Consider the following 14,610-nt stretch of genomic DNA (forward strand, 5'->3'; position numbering starts at 1 on the left):
CACCTGTCCAAAACTCGTCTGACAGATCTTCTGAAGTTGAAAACTATCAGAATTAATAACACACAGGGAAATAAGTATAACAATAAAAAAATGACTATAGACATAAGGTTGTTGCATCCACCTACGCGCATTTGGTGATTTGTAAATCAGCAGCTGGTGTCCGGACGGATGTTTGGCGTAAACGAGCACGGACACGGAGCAGAAGCGAAGTGACGGGTTCGGGAGAGCCGTTTGGATTTAGACTTCATTGGAGATCGTTCATCATGGTGTCCATAAAGCCCTTAAATAAGGCGTTTGTCGACTGCGTGGCTCTTTTGTTCTGCCTGGCCGTCATGTTTGAGTTGGCTTTTTCTCAAAATGACACGGAACCCATCGTCCTGGAGGGCAAATGTCTGGTGGTTTGTGACTCGAACCCCGCCGACTGGAAGAGCTCGTCCTCGCCGCTCGGCATCTCCGTGCGCGCCGCCAACTCCAAAGTGGCTTTCTCTGCGGTGAGAAGCAACAACCACGAGCCCTCTGAGATGAGCAATAAAACGAGAATCATATATTTTGACCAGGTAAGGCTGATCTTCATGTTTTTATGCATGTTATATTGAGACGAATAGTATTTCTTTATGACTTTGACTTTTCAGACCGTCCAGGTAAAGCTCGTGGGCTGGACTAACAGTTTTGGGTTACACGTAGCCTACTAAATGTTTTACTCCCTATTTCTCAGGGTAGGTTTATTTTAAGTCACTTTATGTATACAGTAGTTTAAACTACAAATAAAAAAGATAGTTTAACACATTGACCTTTTCACAGGCCATCTTCGAGGTATGTTGAATTAAATGGGGTAAGTTGTCACAACGGAACCTGTCATGTTGGCTAAATAAACAGTCAGTAAAAAAAAAAAAATCATGAAAGAGAAATAATGTAAAAGGTAACCTAATGGATACTCATATCATTGTTTGATATGATATACAGAACAAATATGATAATTAATTAAAATTAGACAACTTGCCCCAGTCTCCTCTATATAAAGCTTTTTGTGACTACACACTGTTTCTGCTTTTGTAATTAATTAAATTGATGTGATATTTATAATATAGTCAATACAGGCAGTGTATTTAAAGTGTTGCTTTTTTTAACATAACAGTCATTTTGGATTTTCTTTAGAGGGTCTGAGTGAATCTAATGTTATGGAATATTCAAATTACAAGAGGCATAAAGCAAATTCAGTTCATTTGTCATCATTAGTTAATATTCTAAATCAGATTACTGTGATAACTGGAATGAGTGCAGAGGTTAATTATTATTTAGCATTTAAAATGGACATTTATTTTACAGAGTATAGAAAAAGAAAAAGAATACATTCAAAATTCAAAGTCATTTGGATGAGAGGATATCTGGATATCAGATTTTCTGTACATAGATGTACATGAAAGAGTTTGTTTCGTAACCTCAGATATGATCAGATATTCACAGCTACCCTACTGGAAGAACTGTGTCAAATATTGTTCATAATACATTGCATCTGTGTGTTTGACACTGACAGCACATGTTTTCAGGGTTTCCATTATTGCAGCAGATTCACAGAAATATCACAGTGATGATAGGTCATTACTGATAAGTCAAACTGTCAGGACGGTAAAGGGCAGATATTTATTCTTATTGTATTGCTTATTTTTTTAGCTGTGTTTGTGTTGAAAGAGGTGCGTTTTCTCATGCATCCGTCTAGGGGTCATGTTATGCTTAACTTTAGTCTTTAGCTTTATGACGCTGAAAATAAATGAATTGGAAACACTCATGCATGTGCTGAATTCAAAGCATACTGTATTTTAAATTACTTCCATTCCGTTTAAATGAACTTTATCATGAAAATTAGTAAGCTTGGCTTTGTGTGAATATATTCATATTCACTGTGTGTTTTGGTGCACACAGATCTGGCATATAGCATGACCCTGCCTGATTTTATTCAGTTCTCTTTCTTGGTCAAAGACGTGGTAGAATTAATGAGCGAATGTCATTATGCAGAGTCAGATCAAAACAGAGCCTGCATGATGTGCATGCCTGAGAAAAAAAAAAAAAAAAAAAAAAAAAAAAAAGCTCTTTTATTACCAATATCCTTGAAACGAATGAAAAATTATACTGGAGACGAGGTCAACGTGTGTTTGTATTTCACGATTAAATCGATCCCCAAAAGAAAAAGGCGGGACATTTGGAGACGTGTCTCTCTGAAGGCTTCCTTAAACTTTTTCTTTTCATTTACTAACCCCCCTGTTGTTCAAAACCTTGACACAAAAGTGAAACAGAAGACGACATTTTTAAGATGTTTTCCAATTACAATGAATTGTGGCTGAAGATACAAATCCTTCAAAAGGATATATAAGCACCATAAAAGTTGTCTAAAATAACATTTATGTTATAAGGCTTCTGAAGTCATACAATTAATGTAAACCCTAATACTCAAAATAATTAATTGGTTTGAGTGGGGGAGAACTTAAATGAAACAAATTAGTTCAATCAAATTAACTTTTATAAGTGTTTAGAACTTTCTTTTTCTTTTGAGTTCACAAAATTGACACATTTTAAGTAATCTGAATTGTTTCATTGTTTTGAGTTTTATTAACTTAGTAACTTACTTAATTTAGGCAACCTTAAATTGAACTGAAACTGGGATGGGATTTCCCAGCATGCTTACCATGATACTCGAAAGGGAGAGTTAATGCTAAAATTAAGTATTACTGTATATAATGTTTTTTTGAGCAAGATTAATGTTAAGTTGGAGATTTAGTAGTGTTAATAGGGGGAACTAAATTCCACAACCCGTCATGGAAACCCATTGCCTTAAAATTAAGTAAGACAATTTAATGCATAATTGAAAAAAAAAAGTTATTTGAACTTGACAATACCACATAACGTATTTTTTTTCAATTATGCATGAAGTTTATTTACTTAATATCTTTAAAGCAACGGGTATCCTCACGTTTTTTTAAAGTTAAGTCAGCTGATCACTTTTACGGTTAAATCTTGCCAAGTTTCCACTAATAAAAATATTCAAGTTGAAATTACATGATAATTTTAAGAAAAATGAATGACTGAATCAGTTTACTCAGATATTTTAAGTTACGATCAATTAAAATGTATGAGTACAAACTACTGATTACCTCAATTTTATATAGATTTTTTTTTTAAATGAATCATTTAATCCAGTTCAGAAAACCAATCTGAATTATTTGTTCATAGATCAAACTGATTGATCTGACTGAACTGATTCCCAAATTCAATGATCATTCAATGATCTGTCAGATTGGTCATGGAAAATATCATTGAATAAGATCTGAAGCCCTATGATTTCTTTATGTGTGGAGCAGATTGAATTTTACTTCAATATTCACTGAAAGTATGAAAAGTTCATTAATCACACTGTCCACCTGTGACCTTTCAATGAATCAATTGATCCAGTTCAGAAAACCAATCTGAATGATTTGTTCATGGATCAGACTGATTGATCTGACTGAACCGATTCCCAAATTCAACTCACTGACTCAATGATCCGTTCACATTGGTCATGGAAAAAAAAAAGGACTGAATAAGATCTGAAGCTATTGAATGCCTTCAAAAGACTTTGAAATAGTGCAAGACGACTTTTATGGTGCTTCTGCATCCTTTTTGATGCTTGAAAGCCTCAGTCCCCATTGTAATAGAAAAAGAGACCAACTACATTATTCAAACACATTCTGTTCCACACAAGAAGGAAAGTCACATGGGTTTGGAAAAACATGAGGGAGAGCAAATTAGCATTTTAGGATGATCAATTCCTTTAATTCCTTTAATTCCTAAAGATTTCACCTGGCAAATGTGTCTCTTTTTGCTGAAATAAACAGGAAGCTGATTACATTTTGCCCTTGAGGAGCCATTATTCCACTCCCATTGCTTTGGCTGCAGGAAACTCAAAAAAATAATGTAAAAAAGTGCAGGACTGACCAGCTGCCCTCAGCCACCGTGCTCCAGACCTTGACACACATAACACCATCCAATCCTCTGGCCCGGCACGTGTCTCGCTCGGGGTACGCCACAGGGAAAGGTTGTATGGAGCTCACAGACTGCAAGAGAGAGATTCTGCCCTTGTCAATGTACCAAGAGCTTTGTGAATCAACAAAAGAGCTGGCTGTTTGGGATGCGGAGTAATCCTAGCGCATATCACAGCTAGTGTATGTGGAAAGCCTTTGTTTGCCTTTATATAGGCAAAGATTTTAGTGTCACTGCTGCGCTGCTCTATAAAAATTCATGAATCCGAGACCGTGAGTGAAAATGTTTCTTGCATTTTTTTAATTTTTTAGGTACAAAAACATGTTTGATGCATAACAATTAAAGTGTAAAGTAAAAAAAAAATGAACTACACTTTTAAAAATAAAGGTTCTTTATTGGCATTGATGGTTCCAGAAACTTTTTCAATGTACAAAAGTGGAAAAAGGTTCTTTAGATTATTAAAATTGCTATTTTAGGTTCTTTGCAGAAACAAAATGGTTCTTCTGTGGCATCACTACAAAACCCCCTTTTGGAACCTTTATTTTTAAAGAGTATATTGTCTTAGTATTTGCTTTGCCTGACATGAATCAAACCTGATGACCGTGTTCTCCAGCATGACTTGAGATTTTCCAGAGAGCATCTTGTTCTTCAGAGGATGAACAAAGTTCTGTACAAAGGGGCACATTATCAGTGTCACATTATGACTTATTCATTTTACATTAGAACTTTTCTTTCGTTGGAAAGGTTTCAAAATATGAAACTTTGTATTTCCAGGTTTAAATGGAGAAACAAAAACTTTTGGACCCCAGTATTGTAGCTTATATTTGTGATCAATCATAAAAAAAGCTGAAAAACTCCCTTTTGCTTGAGTTTTTCTTCGACTGTAATAAAGCCAAGATCAAAAGAGAGAGAGTGCAATGTACAAATTTACCTTTGAGCGGGCTGGGGTCAATGCCCAGACTCCATCCACTCATCTTTGTGTCTACAAAGTAAAGGGAACACAATAAATACACTTTCTTTTTGATGTTCACTTCAATCAGTGTTACTGAACATGACCTGAAATTTCATCAGTGTTGAGAACACTGCGGGTTTTAATCCTAGGAAACCTGTTGTAGGATGTTTGGCCCTGATAGCATTTGATTCAGGTTTAGTTGTCTTATATTTTTACCACTGTAGATTTGGACTTTTTTTTCCAGAAAGATTACAGGCAGTGCTGGAGTAACACAATCAGAGTTACGTAATAAGATATATATATATATATATTTTTTTTTTTCAAAAAACTAGTAAAGTAGCGCATTACTTTTGTTAGAGCCATAACTAGCCTACTATTAATAATTTAACTATTAATATATTAAAAGTGATTATGTTTTTTGATAAATGCATATTTTGTATTATATCGCGAGATTTTGACTATTTTTACGTGCTAAGTAGCCTACGTGTAATAATTTGAAGAAGAATAAGGAAGATGAAAGGGTTGGTGCTAGACAGTCTTTTGACCGTGAAAAGGATCGAATTCATGTTATTGGAACGTGAATAAGTGTATAATCTTTTTTTTGTGTTTGATGTCTCTTAAAATGTAACCTGACAACGAAAAAGTAAAGTTTACAAGGCAAATTATGGATTCACGCATCTTGTGGTAGCCTACACCATTGTGGAAATGGCGAAGAACGATCGCCATTACATTTTAGTCTTCACATTGGAATTGTGTGAAGTGGAAATCGGTTTGCCAGGATTGATGCCGCAATGGACACCGAAAAGGATTTTCAAAGATTATGAACATTCCATGATGTATGAGCGGAACAAACTGCGAGTTTGAGATTATTGCGATGGACGAAACTGAAAGTAGCTAAACCAGGAGACGCGCGGATTTCCCGGTCTGGACTATTTGGATGTATAGAGACATTTAAACTTGTTTCTTCTGTTACTTTTTTCAATTCATTGATTTTTGACTTGCTTTATGCTACATGCATAAAGCGCAGGAGGAGCGTTTGAACTGACTCATTCATTTGAGAAAGTCAAAAATGGCTCAAATTACCATTCAAATGAAAGGAATCTACAAATTAAAAGAAAATGCAGCAAATGTGGAAATAATAGAACAAGAAGTTCTTACAACACTCACCAAGGAGTTCATTGAGTTAAATGAAAACGTTCAAGAGCTTTTGGAGTATAATCAACATATCTGGTTTGATATGACACAAATCAGGGATTTTGTTCTTGCTACTTAACAGTGGATTAAACATGTAAAGGATGAAAGTGCTGCAAAAAATGATGACATTGAACCGGGTGACAGTATCTCTGAAGGTGATTCAGCAGTAAAAAAAAAAAAAAAAAGTAGAGCAGGTTTGTTAGTTCTTTAAAAACGAAACAAGCTCTATAGGTTGAAGAGATAAACCTGAAAGCTAAACTGGAGCAATTAGAACTGCAGACAGCAATTGCTGTTTCTAACGCAAAACTGAAAGTTTATGATGAACATGAAAATTCTGGTGAATCAGTGCAAAAATATGTTCAACCAGAGCACACGGATGAAAGGAGGTCAGGACTTGAGAAAGATCCTGCCGATGAAAGTTCTGATGTTCAAGCTGCAACCAGAAGAAAACAAAAGCCTGTTGCTGAACAAACTCGACTTCATAATGCCAGTCAAAATTTTCCAAAATCCGAAAGCTCAAGACAATTTATTTCAAATAATGCAAAGACAAAATAAGATCACACAAATGCTAGTAAAGCAACAAAATCTGTGCCAACTACCGCAAAGAGATGTCCCAATCTTCCTTGGTAAAACTGAGAACGCCAAGCTGTTGTACTTGGAGCAATATGCCAGTGGTGAACCACAAGACCCCTGGTAAGGACAAACTCAAAATTGCTTCAGTGTACAATGAGAAGGCACTAAAATGGCCTCAGATCAAAACGGAAGACAGGAAGATGCTAAATGCATATGCTTTTTTCTTGATTGGATGCCGCAACACTATGCAAGATGTAGATTACATGGCTGAAATGGACAACCCCACAAGCCTGAGGGTTATCATCTCCAAGCTTCCATACAAAATGAGAGAGAACTCGAGAAACGTGGCATATGATATTCATGAAAGAATATCGACCATCAAGCCAAAGTAAAAAATGACCCTTTGTTTGGAGACAATCAGGAGATAGTAAGTGCTGATGCTGGGAAGAAAAGCAAAGCTTCTGACTTTAAGAACAAAAAGGTTACTACAAAGGGAAGTAGTTTCGTTACAAGTGTCTATACTGATCAGAAAAAAGAAAGTGAGACAAAACCTCAACTTGACAAAACCGTTCATGTCACATGCGTGTTCTGTCAAAATAATCATGCCTTGAATTCTTGTTTCAAGTTTAAGGAGCAAGCACACAAAGATAAAATTGAGTTTTTGAAAACAAAAGGACTGTGCTTTGGATGTCTCACAAGGACACTTAAGCAGAGACTGCAAGAAAAAACTTATTTGCCAAGAATGTTCCAAGAGTCACTCAAGTATTTTGCACATTAAAAAAGAGAACAGAACAAAACTAGCATGAGAACAACTTTCATAGACCATGAAACTTGTGGATACACTGGGGCCGGAAACAGTGAATGCATTCTTGCTATAGTTTCAGTCAAGATCAAGTCAAAGAAAAGCGGCAAAATGGTAAAGACATATGCTTTCATCGATCAAGGAAGTTCTGCAACATTTTGCACTGAGTCTTTAATGAGAGAGTTAAACTTGAGGTAAACTTAAACTTAAACTAGACGGAGATTTTTCTTCGTACTATGGGACAAGAAAAACCTGTTCATTGTCACATTCTGTAGCGAAGACTACATATAACTTCCGAAAATGTTCACTCAGAAAGAGATTCCGGTAAAACAGGAAAACATCCCTCAACAGCAAGACCTGGAAAGATGGCCTTGTTTGAGACAAGTTATCCTTCATCTCAATGCAGAGGTAGGCCTGCTGATTGCCGCTAATGTGCACAAGGCAATAGAACCATGACAAATAATAAACAGTGAGGGAAATGGACCTTATGCTCTTAGGACGGCATTAGGATGGATAGTGAATGGGCCTTTATGAGCAGATGTGAGCACCGAATCGGACCAGGTGGACATTGAAACGCTGTTAGTAGAGCATTTCAATGCAGACTTCCCTGAACGTAATTATAGTGGCAAAGCTGAAATGTCACAAGAAGACCTAAAATTCATGCAGTGCGTTGAGCAGTCGGGACAGTATAAAGATGGGCATTGCTGTATTGATTTACTTTTCAAGAACAATCCTGATAAGCTGCCCAACAACAGATGCATAGCAGAACAAAGAGCCATCAGTCTCAAAAGGAAGCTCAGCAAGAACCCAGAGTTTCACAAAGACTATAAAGCTTTCATGTCAGACATAATTGACAAAGGCTATGCTAACAAAGTGCCTTTAGAACAACTGGAATGCACAGACAAAGTGTGGTATATTCCATACCATGGGATATATCAGCCAAAAAAGAACAAAATCAGAGTTTTTTTTGACTGCACTGCAACCTACCAGGGCTTCTCACTGAATAATCAACTGTTGCAGGAACCTGACCTGACCAATACTCTCATTAGTGTGCTAAATCGATTCAAGAGCCAATTGCTATCATGGCAGATATCGAATCAATGTTTTACCAAGTTAGAGTCCCAGATTATAATTCAGATCTTTTGCGATTTTTGTGGTGGCCTGAAGGAGATCTAGATAAGCCTACAGAGGAATACAGGATGACAGTACACCTGTTCGGGGCAACCTCGTTTCCCAGTTGTGCATGCTTCGCTTTGCGAAAGGCTGCAATGGATGGAAAAACAGAGGAAACAGCTGAAGTGGCCAATACTATTCTCCAAAATGTTTAGATGGACGATTGCTTAAAATCTGAGTCAGCAATCAAACTATCACAAAGTCTGATATCTATGTGGTCTAAAGGGGGATTCAATTTGACTAAGTGGGTGAGCAATAATAGAGAAGTCCCGTTATCATTTCCAGAAAATGAAAGGTCCAAAGATGTAGGGGACTGAGATTTCAATAAAAGCAATCTACCAATTGAAAGAGCTCTTGGAGTAAGGTGGTGCGCAGAATCAGATACATTCAGATTCAATCAACGCACAGGAGAAACCTGCTACGAGAAGAGGAATGCTTTCAGTAGTGAATTTCATATACGATCCTTTTGGTCTTGTAGCACCCTGAATCCTTACAGCGAAACTCATTTTGAGACAACTGTGCAAAGACAAATTAGGCTAGGATCAGAACATTATGGAAAAGCAAGCACAAAAATGGTTCACGTGGCAAAAGGACATACAACAATTGTCAAACTTCAGTGTAGGCAGATGCTTCAAGCCAGACAATTTGGGAACTACTAAGTCTGCTCAATTACATCATTTCGCAGATGCAAGTGAAAATGGATATGGAACTGTTTCCTATGTAGTACTCACAAATGAGCAAGGAGAAAAACAATGTTCATTCGTAATGGGTGAATCCAGAGTTGCACCTTGAAGTAGATAACAATGCCTAGAATGGAGTTGACTACAGCAGTTATTGCAGCGAAAATGGACAGAATGTTAAAACAAGAGCTTCAGTTACAACTCAAAGACTCTGTGTTCTGGACTGATAGCCTCACAGTGCTGCAATGCATTGAGAATGAAGCCTCATGGTTTAAAACATTTGTTGCCAATAGGGTTTCCTTCATCAGAGAAGCTTCTGAGTTTGTCAACACCTTGCCAAACCCAGCAGACATGGCCTCTAGAGGCATCAAAGTGGAAAACTTCATGAAAAAGGAAAATTGGGTCAAAGGACCAGAATTCATTGTGAGAGTGAATGGCCTTGGCGACCAGATAATGCAGGTGCAATGGAAGTGGAATTGAAACAATCAGCTTTAGTAAATTGTGTCAGTGCTACAGGAAAAGCGAAACCTCTGGATAAAATGATTGAGTATTATTCAGAATGGTACAGATTGAAGAGAGCAATCGCTTGGATGTTGAGGCTGAAGGAAATACTCCAACACCTATCAAAAAAGAGACGTGAAATTCAAGCTACCGTAAGTCAAACCGAAAATAATCCGAACAGACAAGCACATTTGCAAACTCAAATGTTCAAGTTGAAACAGACACTGACCAAAAAACCTCTTTCAGTAGAAGATGTGGAAAATGCAGAACTGAGTCTGATTCGTTACAGTCAAAGACAGACATTCCCTGACGAATCCAAGTCTTTGCAAAGCAGTAACTATGCCACCGGGAGTTTTTGTGAAAGAGGACTGTTATTCACATAGAAGATGGAGGCAAATTCAATAGCCTACATGGCAGACCTCTTTTTTTGTTCAGATGGACTAAGGAATATCTGCCGTTACTTCAAGAACGACAGAAGTAGCAGAAATTGAAAAGAAACATGGTACCGGGAGACATTGTTCTCATTGTGGATAATTCTGCTCCTCCAAGAAATTCTAGGATTATGGGAAGAATCCTCAGGACCACACCAGATGCTTCTGCTTGTGTTCAGACAAAAACTTGTCTGTTGGAAAGGCCGATAACAAAACTCTGCTTATTGCAAGAAGCAGCAGAAGAAGAAGAACTTCATAAAGGCTGCGAATAGAAATTTCCTAGAAATTTAGAATTTTCTAAAAAATTGTTTAAAAGAAAATGAAGTATTGTTATGACTCTATTCAAATATTGAACAAGATAATTGTTATGCTTTCGGCATAGACAATTAGGGGCTGGAGTGTTAGAGCCATAACTACATTAATAATTTTGAAAATATTTTTCCTTACATTAAGAGATTGATTATGTTTTTTGATAAATGCATATAATTTGAAGAAGAATAAGGAAGAAGAAAGGGTTGGTGCTAGACAGTCTTTTGACCTTGAAAAGGATCAAATTAAAATGTAACCTGACAATGAAAAAGTAAAGTTTACAAGACAAATTATGGATTTATTATTATTTATTTATTATTAGCAAATTATTTGTGCTACACCCTTGTGGAAATGGTGAAGAACGAAAAACGGCTCAGATCGCCATTACAACATTTACATTTGCTGCAAAATATCTGAGTTATCTGAGTAAATAAGTAACGCAAGTTACTTTGTTTTCCCATTTATTGACTGACAGGTCTCCTGTCACCATGTTGGGAGAAATCGGGAGTGTGTGCGCTCTGTAAACATGATGGTTATTGTTTCCAGTATTCCTCAAAATTAGTAAAAACAGTGAAATGCAAACTCAGATATTACGCAGACCTGCAGTAATAAAATGTGATAAATAAATAACGCATATAGGCTACTTTATGTATTTATTCTAACTTTATTAACAGTCCAGGTGTGAATTTACATTTCCTTCAGCCTGAGGCTTATTCATTTCACTTCTGTGAAATGACCTTTACATTTGCCACAAACAAACAAGCCCAGCCCAGGTGAAAAAAGTAACGCAAAAGTAACAACATTACTTTCCAAAAAGAGTAACCAAGTAATCCAATTAGTTACTTTTTTAGGGAGTAATGCAATATTGTAACGCATTACTTTTAAAAGTAACTTCCCCAACACTAATTACAGGTGGAGGAGGTGTTTTATTGTTTGACCATGTAAAATAAAAGAAAATATTTTTGTAGATAATGCGGTGTAGTAATCAGCACTAATTCCCACAACATTTGTACATGAATTATACCTCAAATTCTGCAGCTTTTTGAGGAGACTTCACAACAACAACAACAACAACTATATTGGTGTCCACACTAGCGGACGAGATCATTCTGTTTATTCTAAACATGCACTGCAGCTTCGTCATCTGTCACTTTAAATGCTTAAACTTTTTAAAGCAGAATGGATTATGATTGACTGGCAATGTTTATTCATCAGCTGGAGAAATCATTCAAGAAGTGATTCCAACTATATAGTTTCTCTGTGCCGTTATCGTTATAGTTGTGGTGTGGAATCTGCTGTGCTTTTATATTTAGAATGATTAATATCTTTATTATTATTGTTGTAGTTATCGTCCTTGTTGTGAATGGGCTTTTACACTATAGTTAAAAAACGGTTATATTGTAAAATATTATTACAAAAATAATAAATAACTGTTCTATTTGAATATATTTAAAAATGTAATTTGTGACCAAAGCTGATTTTTCAGTATCATAAATCTTCAGTGTCACATGATCCTTCAGAAATCATTCTTAAATGTTATGATATAGTATATAGTATATAATATGTAAGTATAGATAGATAGATAGATAGATATGTTTCTGCTCAAGAAACATTTTTTTGTTGTAGGAAACCACACATTTTTCAGGATTCTTTGATGAATAATAAGAATAAGAATCTTTATTGTCACTGTATGCACACAGTAGTAAACATTAACGAAATGGAGTTAGCAGCTCTAAAAAAAGATGCATAAAACAAGAAGTAATAATAAATAACAGAATGGACAGCTCAAATGAACATTTATTTGAAAGAGAAATCATTTGTAACATTACTTATGTCACAATAGGAACTGTAGAGCAAGCTGCCACTGTGCATTAAAAAGTCTGTGAAAACACATCTTTCCATGGTGTCTGTCACTTCAGATGCAGTTTCTGTCTCTTGCGCGAGTGAAAATCCACCTATGATTGATTGCCCTGCATTTGCTATAGTTCATGGTGCCTCATCACGGCATTAGAATGGAATCACGGTCAGCATGACCGTAAGAATGAGAATTTGGTGTGATGGCAGGATTGTAGTATTGTTTCATTGCTGCAGAGGATTATTATTGAAAAGTCCAATTGTAAGCATGAGTGCATTCATATTTGATTCCAGCTGCCTTTTCTAATCTGACACTAACGTTTTTTCAAGGTCTTTTGAGGTTTTAGCATTGCAAGTATACATATTTCACAGAACAAATAACTGTATAGTGTGGATAGGATATTTCATTATAATGGCATCAGGTCTGATACCTCTGTAATACTCTTTTGCAGGTTCTTGTCAACATAGGAAACTATTTCACGTTGGAATCCGTCTTTCTTTGTCCCCGGAAAGGAGTCTACAGCTTTAACTTCCACGTTATTAAAGTGTACCAGAGCCAGACTATACAAGTGAGCACAGAAAGAATATATTTAATCACTTTTATTTTTATATCATATTTGAATTTCGTATTGAACAGAGTTAGAGAATATAGAAATTGGGTAACATTTGAAGCCTGTATTTTCAATTTATTATACAATGCCTTACAATACACCTTGGATAGTCAGTATATTTAAAGTTAAACATAAACTTAAAGTTTAACAGCTTTTTAACCATTTAAAACACAATCAGATGTTATTTGTCATACAGGAATTATAATAGTACTTTTTCAGTGCTTTCCCATATATTATAAGGAGACTTATAATACTTTTATTTACAAAAACATCATTTAATAAAAATACATACATGTCAACATACATGTATTATTGTGTTCAGTTACTCTAGTTAAATATATTTAACATGATGCAAAAAGCAACAATTATCTTATAATCTATCACAAAAAAGGTAATTCTTGCTTTTTACTTGTAAAAAAAAAAATACTGTAAAATATTCTTAAAATAAAGTACTGTACATTTTCACCATAATTAAGTTATTTCAAGCTTAATTATAATTTTTTATTTTTATTTTAAATATTATATAGATTTTCATTGTAAATATAAGGTCATTCATACTTTCTCCTTTTTATTTTTACAGCTCTTTACAGTAATATTGCATGTATTATCTTGTTGAACTTAATTTTTCATTTTATTGTGTGGTAACTCACAATTTACAGGTTTTACTGTAGTAGTCTTCCATTAAAATTGCTAACATTTTTACCATGATGATTAATTTTTTTTTTAATGAAAATATATAGTGGAATACAATATAAGGCACTATGAAAATCTTTATAATATTAAATGCAGGCTTTAAGTCAAGTGTTATGAAAATTGTAATAAATAAATAAATAAAAGTATTTTTTTCTTCTTCATAAATGTAACCATCATAGATGTAGATAGATGAATGAAACAAGTCCTGTAAAACGTACATACTTGAGATCTCTGCATTGATTTTCTCTTTGTGTTTCAGGTGAATTTAATGCTGAATGGAAAACCGGTCATCTCTGCCTTCGCAGGAGACAAAGACGTCACACGTGAGGCCGCCACCAATGGAGTCCTCCTGCACCTCAACAAAGAAGACAAGGTTTATCTGAAACTGGAGAAGGGGAATCTGGTAGGAGGATGGCAGTACTCCACTTTTTCTGGCTTTCTTGTTTTTCCTCTGTAAAGCAAACAAAAAGACCGCCACCTTTGCTGTCCTATCGTCATTGTGTAACCAGCCCTTCAGCATTAATTGGAGGCACCCAAATGGAATCATAATTCCAGACATTCATTCAGCTGTCGTCTGCGGACTACTGGAAAATGCGTCGGTGAATCTGGAGACATCTACTTCAGTGCAATATCACTTTCTGCTGCCATCCAGGATTCAACACATCATGTCAGACTGTTTGTTCGTTTCGTTCGTATGTGTGTATTGGTTTTTAGCGTGTGGTTTTTAGTGAAATGAGGGATCTTGATTTAGTATTTGTTAACAAGGTCATTTCCTGTCAGAGAGGAAAGGCACAAAACTGTCTTGCCACTTGAGGGCGCAATATTT

General features: G+C 35.7%; 1 protein-coding gene across 1 annotated transcript; it reads left to right on the forward strand.

Annotated features, from left to right (window-relative positions):
- Positions 1-263: 263 nt before the first annotated feature.
- cbln4 (cerebellin 4 precursor) lies at positions 264-14,241 on the forward strand (the record flags this gene model as incomplete). Its single annotated transcript, XM_081386002.1, has 3 exons — positions 264-557; positions 12,933-13,049; positions 14,044-14,241. 3 exons carry the CDS (start codon positions 264-266, stop codon positions 14,239-14,241), a joined length of 609 nt encoding a protein of 202 aa, XP_081242128.1.
- Between the last annotated feature and the right edge of the window lie 369 nt (positions 14,242-14,610).

Source organism: Scardinius erythrophthalmus (genome assembly GCF_964197995.2).
Source record: "Scardinius erythrophthalmus genome assembly, chromosome: 15".
Lineage (NCBI taxonomy): Eukaryota > Metazoa > Chordata > Actinopteri > Cypriniformes > Leuciscidae > Scardinius > Scardinius erythrophthalmus.